Source organism: Callorhinus ursinus, unplaced genomic scaffold, assembly GCF_003265705.2.
Source record: "Callorhinus ursinus isolate GAN/ISIS: 27379988/994484 unplaced genomic scaffold, GSC_fseal_2.0 scaffold32, whole genome shotgun sequence".
NCBI lineage: Eukaryota > Metazoa > Chordata > Mammalia > Carnivora > Otariidae > Callorhinus > Callorhinus ursinus.
The window spans coordinates 16,050,707-16,070,409 of NW_027397094.1; the positions used below are offsets into that span (position 1 = coordinate 16,050,707).

Here is a 19,703-nt window from a genome sequence, read left to right on the forward strand (position 1 = left end):
TCCACATACTCACCAACACTTGCCATTGTCCATTTTTTTGATAGTAGCCATCCTAGTAGGTGTGGTTTTGATTCACATCTATACCTCAGCATTGTTGAGGATGTTTACATCTATATTTATAAGTGATATTGATCTGTAATTTTCTTTCCTGTGATGTCTTCATCTGGCTTTGGTATCAGGATAATGCTGGCCTCACAGAATGAATTAGGAAGTGTTCTCTTCTGTTCTTCATAACAGAGAAGGATTAGTGTTAAATTCCCTGAAATGGTTGGTAGAATTAACCAGTAAACCATCTGGTCCTGGAACTTTCTCTGTTGGGAGGTTTTTGGTTACTAATTCCATCTCTTGACTCAGTGTGGGTAATTTGTGCTTTTCTAAGAATTGGACCATTTTATCCAGGTTATCCAATTTGTTGGCATACAATTGTTCATAGTATTCTCTCATATTCACCTTTATTTCATATGTTTGGTAGTAATGTTCTCATTTTCATTTATAATTTTAGTTATTTCTATCTTCTTTTTTTCTGCCACAATTTTGTTGATATTTTCAAAGAACTAAATTTTTGTTTTATTGATTCTTTCTATTGGTTTTCCATTTTCTATTTTATTTATCTCTGTTCTAATCTTTATTTACTCCTGCTAGCTTTGGGTTTAGTTTGCTTTTTGTTTCTGGTTCATCAGTGTGTAAAGTTACTGATTTTGAGATCTTTCTCCTATTTTAAAAATAGGTACTTACAGGGGCACCTGGGTGGCTCAGTCGGTTAAGCTTGATTTCAGCTCAGGTCATGATCTCAGGATCATGAGATCAAGATTCTCTCTCTCCCTCTCCCTCTGCCCCTCTCCCCACTCTCTCTCCCTCTCTAAAAACATAAATTAAAATAAAATAAAATAGGTATTTACAGCTATAAAATTTCCTCTGAGCCCTGCCTTAGTTGCATCCCATAAGTTCTGAGATGTTGGGTTTTCCTTTTCATTCCTCTCTAAATATTTCTCATTTCTCTTGAGATTTCTTTTTTATCCATTATTTCTCTAAGAGTGTGCTGCCTAGTTTCTACGTATTTTGTACATCGTCCTTCGGTTTTCATTTCTAGCTCCATTGAATTGTGGTTGGAGATGATGCTTTGTATGATTACAATCTTTTAAATTTATTGAGATTTCTTTTGTGGCCTAACATGTAGTCTTTCTTGGAGAATGTTCCAGAGAAAAAAATGTATTCTGCTGTTGGGTGGGGTGTTCAATGTACGTCTGTAGGTCTGGTAGGTTTATAGTGTTAGTCAAGCCTCTATATCCTTATTGATTGTCTGTCTAGATGTTCTTGCATTATTAAAAGTGGTGTATTGAAGGCTCCAACTATAATGGAGAACCACGTCTTCCTTCTATTCTGTCATTTGTTTCACACGTTTTTTCATTCTGTAATTTGTTTCATATATTTTGGGGCTCTGTTGTTTGGTGCATATATGTTTAAAATTATTGCATTTCCTGATGAATTGATGCTTTTATCAATATATAATGCCTCTTTTGTCTCACAAGAGTTTTTTACTTAAAGTCTATTTTGTCTAACAGTATAAATACCCCAGATCTCTTTTGGTTACTATTTGCATGGAATATCTTTTTCCATCCTTTCACCTCAACCTATTTGTGTCTTTGGGTCTAAAGTGAGTCTCTTGCAAATAGTATATAGTTAGATAATTTTTTAAATCCATTCTACCAGTCTCTACCTTTTGATTACAAGGTTTAATCCATTTAGATTTAAAGCAATTACTGATAAAGACTTAGTTCTGCCATTTTGTTATTCATTTTCTATATGTCTTTTTTTTTTGTACATCATTGCCTCCTTACTGCCTTCTTTTGTGTTTTATCAATTTTTTTTGTACTTAACTGTTTTGATTCCTTTTGTGTTTATTTTATTGACATTTCTTTTGTGGTTGCCATGGGGACTACATGTGCCATTCTAAAGTTATGACAATCTGATTTGAATTAATACCAATTTAACTTCAAAAGAATATAAAAACTCTGCTCCTTTACAGCTCCTTTGTTATTGCTGTCACAAATTACATCTTTTTACCCTATGCACTCAAGGAACATAGATTTATAATTTATAAATTATAAACGTTATGCATTTGTCTTTTCAGTCATATAGAAAATAAAAAAGTAGGGCTATAAACCAAAAATAGAATAATACTGGTTTTTATATTTGCCGATCTATTTACCATTACTGAATTATTTCCTCATATGACTTCAAGTTACTCTCTAATGTCCTTTCATTTCAACCTGAAGGACACCCATTAGCATTTCTTGTTGAGCAGGTCTAATGGCAATGAACCCCTTTAGCTTTTGTTATCTGGAAATTTCTTACTATTTCCCTCCTTTTTGAAGGACAGTTTTGCTGGCTATAGAATTCCTGATCAACAGGTTTTTTTTCTTTCCACACTTTAAATATATCTTCCTTCTGCCTTCTGGTCTCCATGGTTTTTGATGAGAAAATAGTTGTCAGTCTTATTGAGGATCCCTTGTATGTATGTGATGAGTTGCTTCTCTCTTGCTGCTTTCAAGAGTCTCTCTTTGTCTTTGACTTTTGGCAGTTTGATTGTGTTTCCCTGTGGGTCTCCTTGAGTTTACCTTACTTGTAGTTCATTGAGCTCTTGAATTTGTAGATTCATGTCTTTCACCAAATTTAGGACATGTTCAGTCATTATTTCTCCTGCTGTTCTCTCTCTTCTCCTTCTGGAACTACCATAGGTATATGATGATCTGCTTGATAATGTCTCAGGGGCCTCTAAGGCTATCTTCAATTCTCTTCATTCGTTTTTCTTTCTTCTCTTCAGACTAAATTATTTCAATTGTCATATCTTAAGTTTGCTGATTGTTTTTCTGCCTGCTCAGATCTACTGTTGAGCCCTTCTAGTGAATATTTTATTGTAGTTATACTTTTCAGCTCCAGAATTTGATTACTTGTTACAATTTCTATTTCGTTACTGATATTCTCATTTTGTTCATACATTGTTTTTCTGATTTCCTTTAGTTCTACATCCATGTTTCCTTTAACTCTTTGGACATCATTAAGACAGTTGTTCTAAAGTCTTTACCTAATAAATCTGATGTCTGGGTTTCTCCAGAGATGGTTTCTGTCCACTTGTTTTCCCTCATTCAACGGGTCATGTGTTTCTGTTTCTTTGTGTGCCTTGTGATACTTTGTTGAAAACTGGACATTTAAATATTATAATGTGGTGACTCTGGAAATCAGATTCTCTAAAATCCTCCAGTTTGCTGGCTTTTCTGTTGTTTTTGTTGTTGTTTTCATCATTTTTGAAGGCGGCAGTAGTCCATCCGTTTAGGTATTTTTCCAAAGTATTTTTGCAAAGACTGCATTCCTTGAGGAGTCTCTGTTCTTATAACTTGTGTTCAGCCAGTGTTTAGACAGAGATTTCCTCAAGTGCTGGGAGAAAAAGAAAAAAACAGAAAAGAAAGCACCAGGGGTGGGGGGAAGCAAAAAAGAAGAAACACACAGAGAGACACCAAAAACAAACAAATTCCTCCCCCAGTCTCTGCAGTGCTGGGGCATTCCTTCAGCCTCCTCAGGATCAGCCTGAGATGAAAGTTTAGAGTCTTCTCTGTTCTGCCCTGAACAAACAAGTGGTTTTCTAAATTTCTCTATATACACAGGCGCTTCTGAATTTCCCACAGATCTCCCCCAGCTATTGCTCCTGGGCATTAGACAGCCTGTTGTATCTCTCAACCAGTAACTTTTGTCCCAGGTGTTTGCAGTTTGTTAGTTCACCCTGCAATGGTTTCAAGCAATGCCTGCCATTTTTCCAGCCTCTGTCCTGAGTTAGCCAAAAAAAGACAAGCACTTGATGTCAGTCCTTCAGGTAACCCCAGACAGGTTAGAATAGACTCACATAATAATTTTCAAGTAAAGTCTGCTCTGCTCCCCCGGGAATCAGGGACAAGTGTCCCACATCAGGAGTGTGAGCTGTCATCTCCAAGGTCACTGCTATACTGGGAAGGAGTAGGACAAGGGCAAGTAAAAATGCCACAAAGCTCTCCCACTATTTTCAAGTTGCCTTTTTCTTGGTTCAACATTTGCTTGGTTGCTCTAAACTTTAGGCTATTCTTCAGAGTTCTGAAAATGTTGGTTCTGACAGTTTCTACTTCTCTTTTGATGTTTCTGTGGGAGAATGAGTGCTTGGAGTTGCTTACTCTACTACTTTCCTGATGTCACTCCCTGACATTGTTCTAATTACTAAGTTTTACGGTCGTTTGTTATGCAGTATATTAGTTTCCTATGACTACTGTGGCAAATAACCACAAACTTTGTGTCTTAAAACAACAGAAATTCATTCTTTCACAGTTTTGGAGGCTGTAAGTCTGAAATCAGTTTTACTGGGCCGAAATCAAATTGTTTTCAGAGCTGTACTCCCTCCAGAGGCTCTCAGGAAGAAACAGTTCCTTACCTCTTCCAATTTCAGTTGGCTGCCAGCATCCCATGTCTTGTGGCCAGGGAAAGGAAGAGTCGGTCCACTCATGTCACAAAGTCTGTTGTTTTTTTTTTTAACTTTTCTATCAAATATCTGCATGTGACAACAGAGTAGTCAAACCAAATTATTCAAACTTTTGCATAAACACCTGGATGTGTTTAGTATCTAGCTCTGCCCTGAATCCATTAGGCTCTTGTTATGGGCCGAACTGTGTCCCCTCAAAATTCCTATGTTGAAGTCCTAACTCCCCGTACCTCATAAAGTGACTATAGTTGGAGACAGAGTCTTTAAAGAGTTATTTAATTAACATGAAGTCATTGAGGTGGGCCCTAATCCAAAATGACTGGTGTCCTTCTAAGAAGAGGGGATTAGGGCACAAACAGAGGGATGACTGTTTGAGGACACAAGAGAGAAGACAGCCATCTACAAGGAAAGGAGAGAGGCCTCAGAAGGAGCCAACCCTGCTGACACCTTGATCTTGGACTTCAGCCTCCAGAACTATGAGGAAATAAATTTCTATTTTCCAAGCCACCAGTCTGCAGTACTTTGTTATAACAGCCTGAGTGACTAACACCCTGTGTCTCCTGTTAAGGGTAAATCAACCATCTGTACCAAAAACAGAGACATTTGGGACCTGAAATGATTGTGGTGGGAAGATTCAGTCATGCTTAGGCTTTTGTCCCTGATCACAGACACACCCCTTCCAGTTCTGTTATCCATTTCTCTATCTGTAGAAAGAGGGGAAACAATCCTCAAAAACATTTGATAAATAAAGGGAAATTGTTGACATTTCTGAAGTCCTTAGTGCCCAGACAGAAAAGATGATCACTCTATCCCAGTGAGCCAGCCCCAGACAATCTAAGTCACTGCTTTGTCATGTCTGACTACCTGAAGAGCAGCTGAGTTCTTCAGGCCCAGACGGAACATTGCCCTAGGTGAGCCTGCTCTCCTCAGATCCCAGCCAGCCTCTCAGCCACTCGAGGAGGGTGGCAGGAGCACAGACAACCTGTGGAAGCAGCTTCAGAATCAGTCTTCTAAGCACAAGAGGGACATCTGCCCAACGTTCTACTCCATCCACCAGACTGTACAGCTTGAGAAACTCACTTATAGAGTCTCCTAGAAGGAGAGTAAGATGCTGTGTCCACTATTTGCACACCTGCTAACATTCATTAAAAATGTGCTACAGTTCAGCCAGCAGGAACGTGTGTCCAAGTTCCAACTAAGTACCTAATTAGGGGAAGCAGGTGGAGAAAAAAAAAGAGTTTTTTTGGTTTGTCTTGATGTTTCTTGTTCAGCAGCATGTCTAGCCTTGGCTATCAGATTTCATCATGAACAATGTGCTGTGGCAACACTCCATGCAATCCCTGCAGGACAGACCGACTTCTTCAGAGCCAGGGAAGGCAAGGCAGAGGCCCATCAATATGGGGAACGTAGTGTGATGCGGCCATCAAAAAAGGACATCCACCCCTCTGTGCTTCCACCTCCAAAGTTCTGGAAGGTCTAATAAATCCCATACCTTAACACCCCGACGGAGGAGGCAGCTGAGTGTGCACCTAGTTGGAACACCAAGGAGAAAAGCCGTCACACTAAAATCACATTCTGTGCTACCAATGAAAGAGAAGTTTATCATATGCAGATAAACCATCTGCGTCTGTGCATAAAGCTCACGTCTGAAGTAGGTGTCACACCATGAGTACATGTACACTCCTAGCACTCATGAAAAATGCCAACACAAAACTGTAAGTATGAACAATGACCAGCATTCAACAATGCTGAAAGCCAGCAATGGCTGAGATCTTGGACCTTAACTTACAAAATCATAAACTCTCCTGTAAATAGGAAAGGAAGCTAAGACAATGCAACTAAATGAAGTAAGTGGCGTTTGTCCACATTCTCTTTCTACAGTGTTTGTTTTCATGGATAGCTCATCTCTCAATTTCTCAGTTTTTACTTAAAATAAGAGGAAGCAGACACACAAGATTTTGCTCTTGTGAGAATAATGTTGAAGGTTAAAATTGAAATAATACAAGTGCGAATTTCCTAACAGCCTAATAGCCTAAGGCTCTAGATAATATCATGGAAAGTCTTCCTGATGCATCCCTGTGTGGAGCCCTCCTCCGTTCCTTCCCTAGTTGTCACGTAAAGAAGAATTTCCAGAATCCAGAAACTTCCTAGCTAGGTTTGGTCCCCACAACTCCTCCAAAGCTCAGTTTTCCACTTACGGATGCAAAATGCTTGTAGACCCAGCAAGGACGGGAGGCAAAGCAGATGGGTGGCCAGAGCACACGGATGGTCCCCTCTGAGCAGCTCCCATGGCCTCGCCGGAGAAGCAGAAGCAGTACCAGTTCCTCCCACAGTGATCCTGGGATGTAATCCCGATGTGTAGGAAAGTGCCCGGCATGGAATAGATGTGCAACAGCACTACATTAACATACATACCACATACAAACATCCCCTAGACAAAGAACACATGCAAAGTGCCATGTGCTTCACTTGGTTGTGTTGTCTTAGCTTCTTTTCCTGGAACTTACTGCAAGCACCCCTGGGAGCAGGGAAGGAGAACCTGGTAGATAGCGGGCCACAATGATGACGTTTCCAAACCCTGCAGCGCAGGGAGAAAAGGAAGTGCATGAGCAGGGGGCTCGCAGACAGAAACTGCACCCCCATTCATATCTGTGCTCCGTGCGGTTCTTTGCTCTGCAAACATCTTAAGTGCCAGTCATGTGTCTCTGAGCAGCCACCAAATGCAGCCTACTTTTTCAGTAGGAACACAAAACAATACAGGCTGCCAAGAGTAGCATTTCTGTTCTGCGGACCCCAAAATGGCACCGGGCTCCCATTTTGAAAGGGCTCTATCACATCCACGGCTATGAGAAGAGGAAGCAGAGCTTCGGGTTCTAAGCATTCGACTGCAGGAAGCCACTCAGACACCAAACTTAAAGGAGATAGAGAGTGGGGTCCCCCCTGAAAGACAGGGCTGTCGGCTTGGATGATTGGCACACTATTACCAAAGAGCAACTGTGGATAGACCAATCTTGCTAGAGAAAGAAAAATGAAGATTATGGCACTCTCTAGAGGGATTATATGCTTGGCCTCGGCCGTCATCATTCCTCTCTACGGTGCCTCACGTCGTACTTGCCTTTTGTCATAATGGATATTGGTTAAGACAAAGGGTAGAGGAACCAGTTCAGTGCTGACCACTTTTCACACCGAGAAAGAAACCCTAAACCAGCAGGGGAAAGGCAGCTGTGCTACATATCACAGGGATGTGAGTCACTGAAATGGTGACTTCCTGAAATTTTTCTCCTTCTTCCATGTGCTTCAGAAGTGAGCCATGGACATGGTCACAGGCCGGGGGGACGTTCCAGGCCACACGTCAGTGCAGGACCAGCTGGAACAGCAAGCACATCGCACGTCATTGCCCTCGCTGTCATTCTCTCCCTCCCCCATCTCCCATTTCTGGACGGCAACTTCTCCTGCTGCAGGACTCTGAGGTCCCAACCCCTGCCCCACCGCTGACCACGACACAGGACGAGCACTCATGGGATGAAACCAGGAAAGCATTTCAAGCCTCTGCAGAAAACCTCTAAGCAAGTACTAAATGGTATTATTCTTTTCCTACCAAGCTCTCCCAGCTCTAGGCAAGAATATAAGGAATTATTAACTTTACTTCCCAGGCGAGGAGGGAGAGATGTAATTAGAGCCCTGAGGTTTCCCCACAAGGCATTAGCGAGTAAGTCTGCCAGCACTTTGATGAGATAAAACATGGAACTTTCTATTCTGTGCCAATTGCTTCTTTGTCTGGAACACAAAGTCATCTTCATGAGTGAAACTAGAAAGAAAGAGAGAACAGCAACAAAACCAAGGGAGAGCCCTCCAGACTCTCGTGGCTCCGGCAGCCTGCTTCCCCTGAGACAGAGCACAGCCCCACACCTGCTGCTGACACTGAAGCCGAAGTGAGTCCACTCGGAGACCGTGAAGGCTGAGAATAAAGAAAAATCACAATTCTTGAAACATTTACTAGTAACCCTAGATAAACCAAGTGAGAAAGGAAATCTTACTCAAATCCTATTGCGACAAATCTCATTACAATAAACTCTCCACCTCAACATCAACCAAGCTTCCCTAATGACTTGGCCGTTGGTTTACAAGAATTTGTGGATCACCTACTGTGTGCCAGTCCATGCGCTCGGCCCTGCAGTGATCCATTTCACCCAACAGTCAACTTCACATCCCATTTCGAGACAGCCACACGGTGGGACGGTGGCTTTCACACCTCTCCACGTTCTCTCAAATGCCCTTCCAGATGCATCCTCTTCACCCTCCGAGGCTCATTCCAGTTACCACCTCCTCCACAGGGTTTTGATCCTTACCCACCGCACTTCCAGCAGAAGTAGTTTCTCCACGGGGCGCCTGGGTGGCTCATTCAGTTAAACGTCTGCCTTCAGCTCAGGTCATGGTCCTGGGGTCCTGGGATGGAGCCCTACTTCTGACTCTTCTGCTCAGTGGGGAGTTTCCTTCTCCCTCTCCCTCTGCCCCTACCCCTGCTCATGCACTCTCTCTCACTCACTCTCTTAAATAAATAATAAATCTTAAATAAATCAATAAAATCTTTAAAAAAAAGAAGAAATAGTAGTTTCCCCTCTTTTGGAACTTCCTTAGTTTATATTCTAAGGGACATGTTATGTGTAACTTTACTATTGTGTACTGTGCTACCTCCCCTCCCTGCCAGAAACTTCCAGAGATGAAAATCCTAAGGACAGAGCCCAGTGTGTCTTTTAAAATGGCTTTGTGTCAGAGCGCCGGGGTGGCTCAGTCAGTGAAGCGTCCGACTCTTGGTTTCAGCTCGGGTCATGACCTCAGGGTCGTGAGATAGAGCCTCACGTCAGGCTCTGCACTCAGTGTGCTTGAGATTCTCCCTCTCTGCCTCCCTCTACCCCTCTTCTCACTCACGCTAAATAAATAAATGCATAAATAAATAAATAAATAAATAAATAAATAAATCTTTTAAAAAACAAATAAATAAAATGGCCTGTGTGCCTTGTATCCCCCCAGCACTCCAAGGGCCATTCTCTGGACAGCTGCAGGAGTGTCCTTTGGGAGCTTATTGCAAACGGAGAGTCTCCACCCCAGCCCAGACCTACTTGGTCAGGATGTGCATTTACCACATTACGCAGGTGATTCATATATACACTGAAGTTTGAGAAGCACTGTTCTATACAATAGATGCTCAATGGGTATCTTTTAAATAATGAGCCAAGTTCTACACAAATATCTTCCCCTCATGCACCCCATCCCAGGGACTGCAAATGAGCTAAGTAACCCCATCCTGAGGTGACACGAGTGCTTGGTCCTTGCTAGCCACCCGTGGCTCCTACACATTCAGCAGCAAGTAACTTTCTTGTTCATCACAAAACGCTGCCTGCCTGCCTCCCTACTATGTGCCAGGCCCTCTGCACATTTCATAAGAACATTGACCTCTCAACACACTGAGCCGGGTTTGCATTTGCAGGTTTGGGAGTTTAAATAAAGGAAGAAAGTATGTGACTCTGTGTGTTAAGTACCTCCCAGGTGCCTGTCCCCTCCACAGACTCCTGGTGGATCAGGAGGGACACAGCCCCGGACCAGTCCCCCGTCCACTCGCCCCCAGAACTCAGCTGGCCTGGTTCTCCAAGGAGTAAAGCCCTGCATCAGTGTTTTCTCACATGCCAGCACGCCTCCCGACCCCTGGAAGGCTTCTGAAACACACTGCAGGGCCTGTCCCCAAGCTCCTCACTCAGGAGACATTCTCATGCCTGACATAGAAACAAGAAAAAGAAATTCAGACAGAAATACTAAATAAAGGTTTCTATTCCTTTGGCTTCCCTGACAAGGAGTATCTTATCCAACCTTGTTCTCTTGTGTGTTTCAGAGATAATCTGGAGAAAAGACTAAAGAAGTGAGGCCTTTGCTTAATGAAGCCCACTGAGAAAACCAAGTCCAGAAAGTTCCCCAGGCCTTGGTCAGAAAAAGAGGGTCTGGTTTTCCACCCGTGTCTTCAGCTTTGCGTGTTAGAGCGAGAGTTGTGTGCTAAGGGCCCATGCCAGAGAAAATTAATTTGGCCAGCAGTGGGGAGCCTCAAGCCTAGGCTCGGTTGTCCTTCACGGACAAAAGTCAGCGGGTGCGCCCTGCTGCAGGCATTGCTCATTTGCTCTCTGCCTACAGCTGTGCCCGTTCGTGGGGCGGCCTCAGCCTCCACCCAGTGCCATCATGCAATCAAGATGGCCTGTAGAAAGAGTGGAAGAGTTGAGAGTTCCACCTCTGTTCCCAAATCCCTCTCCTTCCTCCCGCCCGGTCATGCTCGGTGGTCAATGTAATCACAACACTACACAGCACCAGCTCCGGGTGTTTCTAGAATAGGATTTGCAACCTCCTTTTAGAAATCACTCACCCACTCCTAGAGTGCCCCAGTGCCAACAGTCTGTGATGTATTCATTGGGAATAAGAAATCACGGGTCAGTAAGGTTGAAGACCCAAGCCTCAAGGCTAACCAGCTTCCAGAAGAATCCTTAAGTCTGCATTCTATTTCCAGACCCATCCTGAGTGTGCTAAACCTGGTTATCACCAGGACTATCTATCAAGTTCATAAGTGTCTGGGGGAACCTGGAAGCTATTTTAAGCCCTCTCTCTTCCCCATATCCAGCAGAAATGGGTGTGAAATGTGACAATCAGCATCCAAAGTCCTGAAGACTCTTCCCAGGCCAACCATACCTGAAAGCCTTCCTTTGACCCAGTTTGCCCTGTGTCCACTCAGCCGCCATGTTGGTCCTTATCTGCTTCTGCTCCAACTCCTACCTTGGTGCCTCATTTTAACTGTTTTTTTTCTGGCATCTAACCAACTCCTCTATCTTCTGGTCTCATGTTGTTACTTCTCCTTTCTAGCTTGGACATTTGGGGCCATCTACATGGGAATTTGGTACATTTGACCCCTTTGGCACAGCCTGGCATTTCTCAAGCTCATCCCATTTCCTATCTCTGGTCCTGGACAGTAAGAAATCAAAAAGCTCCATGAGAATTCATATTTACAGGCATCACAAGGTCAGATCCTATGTCCATCTTATTTTCCTACTCCTGCCACACTGCCTAGCACATAGTAGGTATACAACAAATATTTTTCAATGAATGAATAAATTATAGATATATCACATGTTAGGCAGGAAGATGAGGAGTTAATGTAGCTTTCATTGTGCAAATACTTGGAGTACTTCTGGGTAATCAACAAATGTATAACCCAAAGGATTAATGCTCATAAAAGGCTTTGAAATCCACAAAATACAGTGCTATGAAACAGTCAATTGTTACTGAGTGGAGGTGACCAGAGGAACAGAGCATACAATTCATTAGGGGTGTAGAAAATGAGTATGAATGAGGGTAAAAGAGAAATGGGACATTCCAGGGAAAAGAGGAAATAATCAGTAAGCAAAATAAAACTCACCTTTATCATAATCATCATCTTCAACTGCTTTTCCTTGAAGTTTCTGAAGCTTTAATCTTAGGGATTTTACCTATGTTGGTTTGAAGGGGAAGAAAATGAAAGCCAAATTAGGATAGCATTCAAGCAAACTTATTTTTTTAAAGCTAAAAACATTTAGAAACGATTTTGAAACTGAAGTTCTTTATTCTCCTTTAAAAAAAGAACCACAAATGTACATTTTTCCAATGCCAGATGCATTAGTTTCTCAAAAAAAAAAAAAGTTATATAAAGAGAAAGTGTAATTCGAGCATAAAATCCACAAAAAGAGCTAGAAAGTTATTTTAAACAAAAACATCACATTGTACCCTTATCTGCATGAAAAAAAATGCATAATAAAAAGGAATGCAAACTTCCTGACCTGACCAAATGGTCTCCGTTCTCAAAATCACATTAAAATTATGAAGATAAACACACTAAGATTGGAAAAGAAGCCAAGAGAAGAAGAACATGAGCTTAAATGGGGCAGGCTATCCTGCCAGCCCGGGGAGATTGACAAGGACTTCACCATACCCTTCTAGAAAAGGGCATCACCCTATTTAACCCGCATATAGACATAATGATCCCATTGTTTGTCAGAGAGTTACCAATACTCATTTTTAATTATTTTTCTTCTCGACAGGAGGCCCAAGATTTTCTGAAGATAGATTCTTGGCCTATTAGTGAATGGATGTGAGCTCGCTCCCTGAAACACACCTTCCTCCCATCCTTTGTCTGGCTCACACCTCCATGTCCTTCAACACCCAGCTCGGGTGTCACCTCCTCCAGTCTGTGTTACATGTCCTTCCTCTATACAGCCATTGTGACCTGTTTTTATTCGTATGACCCACTTGTTCTTATTCGTATGACCCATTTAACAAATATTTACTGAGTGTCTCCTCGGTGCCAGGCACCGTTTGAGGTGTTGAGGATACAGCACAAAATTCTTAGCCGTCTCTCAATGTACACTCTTGAGTAGGAAGACAAAAATTGACATAATAAGTATGTTTTATGGAGCCTTACAAAGTGATTGGGGTTAAGAAAGAAGAAAAACCCATAGAACCGAGTAAGGGGCATCAGGAATGCTGGAAGAGGGTGGGGCTGCAGATTTAAATAAGATCTCACGGACATTTGAGCAAAGATTTGAACGTGGTAAGAGGGGGAACCCTGGGGGTCCTGGAGAAAACATTTCAACAAGAGAAGAGTCAGCACAAAGGCTCTGGGCAGAGGTGTTGCTGGTGTTGCCAAGTAAAGCAGCAGGCCACTGGGTCTGGGGTGGATTCATTAAAGGGGGATTGTAGATGATGAGGTCAGAGAGATGATAAGGAATGCATCATGAAGACACACGAAGGTGACTAAAAAAAGTGCTGATGTTACTCTGAGGGTGATGGGGGCAGTCAGAGGGTTTTGAGCACAAGAGTCCATGCTCTGACTGGGGTCTGACTGCTGTGGGTAAGGGCAGAAGTCAGATGGCGGGGGTGGGGGGCATGGAGACCGCCCAGGATGGAAGGGCCGGTAGCCTGAACAATCGTGGGCACAGTGAAGATGGTGAGAAGGTGATCTGATCCTGGGCACATTCTGAAAACGGTGCTGAAGACAGGACCGACAGGATTTGTTCATAGATCACATGGGGGGTAAGAAAGTCAGCATGATGCTGGGATTTGGGTTTGAGCTGCTAGAAGAATGGAATTGCAAGAAATTATCGTAGTACTTGGGACACCATGTTACTGCTGTTGTTCTGTTTCATTTTGTCTGTGTGCTCCATTCACACTCGAGCATCTTGAGGGCAAGAACTATATTCTATTCATTCTATTCTATTCAGAAAATGGCAGAGTTCACCCTTACTAGGCTCTCCACTGCTCTGGGCACACATAAGGATGACATTTCTCTCACCACCTTGCTGTGGGTCATGGGGTGTGGGTGCAAGCATTAGAGGTCACTTCTGCAGTGAGTATTTAATTGCTCTTGTAGGACCTCTTATGGTTTTCTTCCTTGTCCCCTTGACTGAGGGGCCGTATGTTCAGGTGGCGTAGGCAGGGTTCCTGAGTGACCCTGTGGAGCAGATCCCCCAACCACCTCCGTGGAACACGAAGCATTCAACAAGAAACACAACTTTGTCCTATGAAGGCTCTGATATCGTGTCACTATCTATTACCTCTTCTGATACAATATCCAAAGCCGGGCACAGGGAGTCCCTAAATACTTTCTGAATGAATGAATGTTTACATTAACCCCTTTATCCTTGAGTTGCTCCATATTACAAGTGCAAACTGCACCAGTAACCTAGTTGTACATATTAGGGATAGAAGATCTGTATGGGTAGTTCAACTGCCATTTAAAGCATACTATCACCATCACCATACCCAAGACTTTGTATTAATAAACAATTACTAGAGTCGAAGCAGAAAAACTACAGGAAAGAAGGTCATAGAACTTCATGCAGAGCCAACATCCACCTCACCTCCTCCCGCTCATCCAGTGATCCCTGTAGGTCGCTGAATTGATGCCCCAGGAGATGTCTGAACGTCCATCTTTGCTGGCAGCAGAGCCACTGATGGTCATGTCTTATCCAGTGTGAGGCAGGCAATTTCCCTCCTCCTGCAGCTTCCACAAGCTGAGGCAGGGCTAACTTGCAAGGTTCTCCCCGCTTCCCTCCTCTGCACACCCAGTTAGCATTTCCTTCCACCACTATTGTCTCAGCCCCTTGCAATCCCTGGCAATGTCCCTGGATGGCTGTTTCTAAACAGCATAAAATACCCATTCTATCGATTCTCATTCGTGGTAGCTGTATTCTCTAAAGTCTCCGGAAATGCTCAGTTAGCAAACACTAAGCCATTGCTTCCAGGGGAAACGAGCGTTCGGCTTCTGAGAGCCTCTGATCACAATGTTTTTGCCAACTGATCAATATGTAACCTTGTTTTATGTGTGTTTCAGTTGAAAGATGCCTTATTTAATATATATTTCTGGCTCGTTAACAGAACTCACGGCCACCGGCACTACAGCTCGTGCCTGCAGCGAGCTTAACCGACACACGTTTCCACCATAAGGCACAGGGCAACCCTCTCACACTTGGGAGCATGAGGCAGCATGGCGGCCCTATGCTGGCAGGCCATTTGAAACAGTGAAATCCCCAACAAAAAGCACTAAATAGACCACAAAAAAGGACACTTGTTTACAGGATGGCAGCTGCAACGAGAAGGGAGCATTGCCTTGTTCGATCTCAGCTGGGAAAGTGCACATCAGGCAACCCAACCTTTTAGCCACTCTGCACACATCCACAAATGACGAGGAAAGCGCTGTGAGCATTGACTCTGGAGTTACCAATAAACTGTAGAAAGTAAGCAACAAATACTGAGGATCGGCTATATTTTAAAAGGAACGAAAACCCAAATTCCTGAGATTTGTTTTTTTACTGAAAGAGAAGGGAGAAGGGGTTAGGAATTGGAATGTAATATCTAAAAGGCCCCAGAACACTAGAATCCCAGTCTTTCAAAGGACATCCCTCCCTAATCCTGAGTGCCTCTCCAGGAGCCCGAATGAGCCATCTCAAGCCTCTGCACAAACGTGATAGAAAAAGAAGCAAAAGGCCCCCCTCACGCCAGACACTTCCAGCTGTCAGGAGCCTCTTCTTCCTATAGAAACAAAATCTGCCTTCCTATAAATCTTATGCCCCAGACAGAGTTCTTTCCATCACTCCCACCACACCAAAGAAAGCTAATTCCTCTCCCACAAACAGACATTCAAATCACTGAAAACAGCATCGTGTTTTCTGCTTTTTAGCTGTTAGTTTACCATAAACAAAGGTACTTAAACTACAGATAAATTGTGTCCAGATCCTATCACTTGAGACAGGATATGAGTTTAATTTGAATTATGGGGAGAAGGGTGAATTTGGTGTTTTTGACCCAAATTCTCTTATTCTGAGCTATTTCTCTAATGATAATAATGACCAATATTCTGGGCACTCGCTCGGTGCCAGACCTTGTCTGAAGCTCCCAACAAGTGTGAGCACATTTCATCCTCATGAGAATCTAATGAGGTGGGTACCGTGGTTTATCTCCACCTTCTAACAAGAGCATCTTGAGGCACAGAACAGTTAAGCAAATTACCTAAGGCCCCACAGCTGGGAGAGGAAAATGCCAGGCTAGCATCCAGGCAGGCCCATGAACCTGACACGCTGCAGGGCACCGTGGGATCACAGGCACACACACACCCCCCACCAGGTGCCCACGGAAAGCAGGGCTGTCCTCCTCCAGAATCCCCAGGGTGAACCGGCAGCCACCTTGTCCTTCTTCCACGAGGAACACCTCTCTTGTGGGCTCTGACCAATAAATTCTTTTAAAAAGCTGCATCTGGGTAATAAAGGTTAAAGGAAGAGATGTATCTAGGGTTGGTTGTATTTTTTTAAAACTAAAAATCCTGAAACCCAAAAGGTAAGTCAGGGTGGCTTTCCACAGCCAGAGCCCCAGGAATGCCAACCTTCAGGCCCTGAAATGACCTGGTGGCTCGGGGAGCTGGCAAAGCGAGCCCGAGGCGTGGCTGGGCCCCAAGAGCCACAACTGCTCAGGGGTTCGCAGACTCCAGTTTATTACAAACAAGATTCTCGGGAGGATGTGAGTTACCTGCAGGTAGGAGGAGATAGAAGAAAGGAAACCCAGCGAGCGGAATCGTGTGGACTGCAGAAGGATCACTGCCAAGGTAGTTCCTGTTTGTTTGGCTATTTGGGAGGGAGAGCCACTGGTCATTGGAATGGCATTCTACTTTTGCTTCACTTGAGTCAAAACTTGAATTTTTTGAGATGGAGAAATACAGATATGTTGTCAAGATTTTTTTAAAAGAGATCTTGGAAATGAAACGTTGAATACAGATATTTACAGCTGGAAAAGTGTGATGACACAAAGCTCCACTTAGTGCCTGGGACCTTGTGATTCATAAACAAGAAATGAGTATTTCGTCTTTGTTCATTTCTGACACAGAGCGCCTAAAACCCTAGAAATTTCCTGTGAAGAGGGCAAGAAAGGTGTCTTTTGTTATGTTAATAGGATGACTTTTGGAAGACACCTAAGGATGAGGGCTGGTTGCCAGGGGAACCAACCACATGACTGGGGCGGGGAGCGGGGGGGGGGGGGGGGACTTACAGCCCCAACCCCCCCCCAACCCCGACCTCCAGGGAGGATAAGGGGCTGGGTGTTGAATCATTCCCAAATGGCCAATGATTTAATAAGTCATGCCTATGTAATAAAGCCTCCATAAAAACCTGAAGGACAGTGTTGTGAGAGATTCCAGGTTGGTACACATGTAGACATTCAGGGAGAGTGGTGGGCCTGGAGAGGGCCTAGAAGCTCCACGCCCTTCCCCCTACACCTTGCCCCATGTATCTCTTCCACTGGCTGTTCCTGAGTTATATCCTTTTATAATAAATGTATAATCTAGTAAGTAAAACGTTTCTCTGAGTTCAGCGAGCCACTCTAACAAATTAATCGAACCCAAGGAGAGGGTTGCTGTTGGAACCTCCGATCTATAGCCAGTGGGTCAGAAGCACAGATGATGGTCTGGACCTGCAACTGGCCCCCAGAGAAGAAGCAGGCAGTCTTGTGGACTAAGCTCCTCCACTGTCGGAGCTGATACTATTTCTGGATAGATGGGGTCAGAACTGCGTTGAGTTACAGGACACCCAGCTAGCGTTGGAGAATTGCTGGTGTGGACAAACACCTCTCCAAGGTTGGAATTGATGACGAGAACCCCCTTACACTTTGCATATCTGTCTCTCAGACTCTTCTTATGCCCTAGCGAGTCAATCCAAAAAAACCATCACCTAGGGATCTGTGGTCCCTCTTAAGGAGATTAATCATTTCACTAAAAACAAAAATGAATCAAGCAACAGCGGAGGGCCAGGACGGATGCAAGGCATCAGGCATCCAAAACTGTCTAAGAGATGTGACCTATGGTAGGTAGAGCTCATGGTCGAGTGCAGAACTTGGACCCGCAAACAAATGCTTATTAAACGTGATGAGTGCTACCATGGGGCATGTCCAGAGTGCTGTGGAAGCAACGTGGAAGGAAGGACTCATTTGGTCCAGAGGGGGCAGGAAATGTCTCACAGGGAGGTGGCTTCAGACCCACTCCAAAGGGATTATATGATCTTGGCAGGTGGAAAGGTGTAGGAAGGTCATTCCAGGCAGAGGGAGAACTGTAGGCAAGGGCCTGAGGCACAGCTTTCCTTGGTGTCTTCAGGAACAAGAAGCAGCACCAGATGGCTGAGCCAGCAGGAGTAAGGCACTGGGGCAGGCTGGTGCAGGTTGGGAAAGGTCTCAATTATCAGGATAAGGAACTTGGATACCATCCCGAGAAGAGCAATGAGCCACCAAAGGTTTCGAGCCAAGGAATAACACTATCCCACCGGTATTTTGGAAGATAACTCTGCTGGCCATCCGGAGGATGAACTGGAGAGGAGAGATACTGGAGGAAGGTAAATATGTCAAGAATCTCTTACAAAACCCAGGTTAAAAATAACAAGGGTTTGAACCAGGGCAGAGGCCATGGCTGTGAGAGGCAGGTTAGCTGTAGGACTATGAGGGCTGACCAGATGGGGGAGTGAGGATGAGGGAGGTGTTGACGATGCTGGATGGATGCTATTCATTAACATCAACAAAAATGTATCAAGACCAGAGCCTTTTAGAACAGCTTTGGTGGGGAAGACAATGACGTCAGCTTTGAACACACCTAACTCGAGGGTTCTGTGCATCACCTGGGAACGGAGACCTGCACGCATATCCAGCCTGACTTCAGGATCTCCTTGTGATACGAATCACATGGCTGGGCTGAGGTCCCTGAGGGCTGGAACAGGGCAAACAGGGCCAGGGCCAGGAACATCAGGCCACGCGTAAAGAACTGAAAGTAAATGAGTGCAATTGCTGGGAATGAACACGACCTTCACGTTTTCAGGTACTTCTACCAAATGCCTGATGAGTGGGTGTTCTACTTCCTTGTGTACATGTACATGTATGCACACATACACATACACACATGCACACACTTACACACATGCGCACACATCACATGCACACACAACACAGAAGGAAAACACAGCCTTTCAGTAGGATAAGCCACACACAGCGCAATGGGTCAGTCACAAAGCATCTCTGCCTGGGTTTCTCGGGGAAATTTTGGGGGGTAGCACAACACTGCCTACTCACAGTTGTACCCATCTCTCACATAACCGGGTGGACAGCACCCTCATGATGCCAGGACTTACGTGAATACAATCTGTCCTAGCTTCCAAAAGTCCTCAGCGTCTCACTGCAGCCAGAGAACAATCCCGTGCAGTGTTACCGTCTTTAAATAAGGGAACTGAGAGCCTGAGGGATGTAATGCCCAGGAACGAAGCCTCCTGGCTGTGTCAGGCAGTTCCCACTGAGCAGGATGAAATGTAAGGGGCACAGTAAATGCAAATGAAGCCCAGCCTCACCCCCACGATGGGGCATCACCGATTTCAGACCCCTCAACCACACACCAGCCAGCTCCCCTGCCCCTGCCCCCAAGTTCCTGTTTCAGAGCAGAGCTGGGCAGAGCTAACCACACATCTCTTAGGCCGGGAAGTGCAGAGGAGCCTGCGGCCCAACAGAGAGCAAATCTGAGCAACCACGTGACAGAGAAGACGGGAACGGGGACAGATTTGTGTTCGAACTGAAAGACAAGAAACAGAAGTACAGCGGCATCTTTTTGCAGCCGGTTACA

At 44.3% G+C, this 19,703-nt stretch overlaps 1 protein-coding gene across 5 annotated transcripts in view; it reads right to left on the reverse strand.

The window, feature by feature from the left end:
* Nucleotides 1–19,703, reverse strand: part of DISC1 (DISC1 scaffold protein) — a 393,175-nt gene that overhangs the window by 321,972 nt on the left and 51,500 nt on the right. For all 5 annotated transcript variants that reach the window (XR_012374326.1, XM_073879054.1, XM_073879052.1 and 2 more), the window contains exon 3: nucleotides 11,952–12,021. Coding sequence is in view for 4 of the 5 variants with exons in the window: in XM_073879054.1 (XP_073735155.1) it covers nucleotides 11,952–12,021 (70 nt within the window). In the remaining variant the exon portion in view is untranslated. The remainder of the gene's footprint in view (nucleotides 1–11,951; nucleotides 12,022–19,703) is intronic.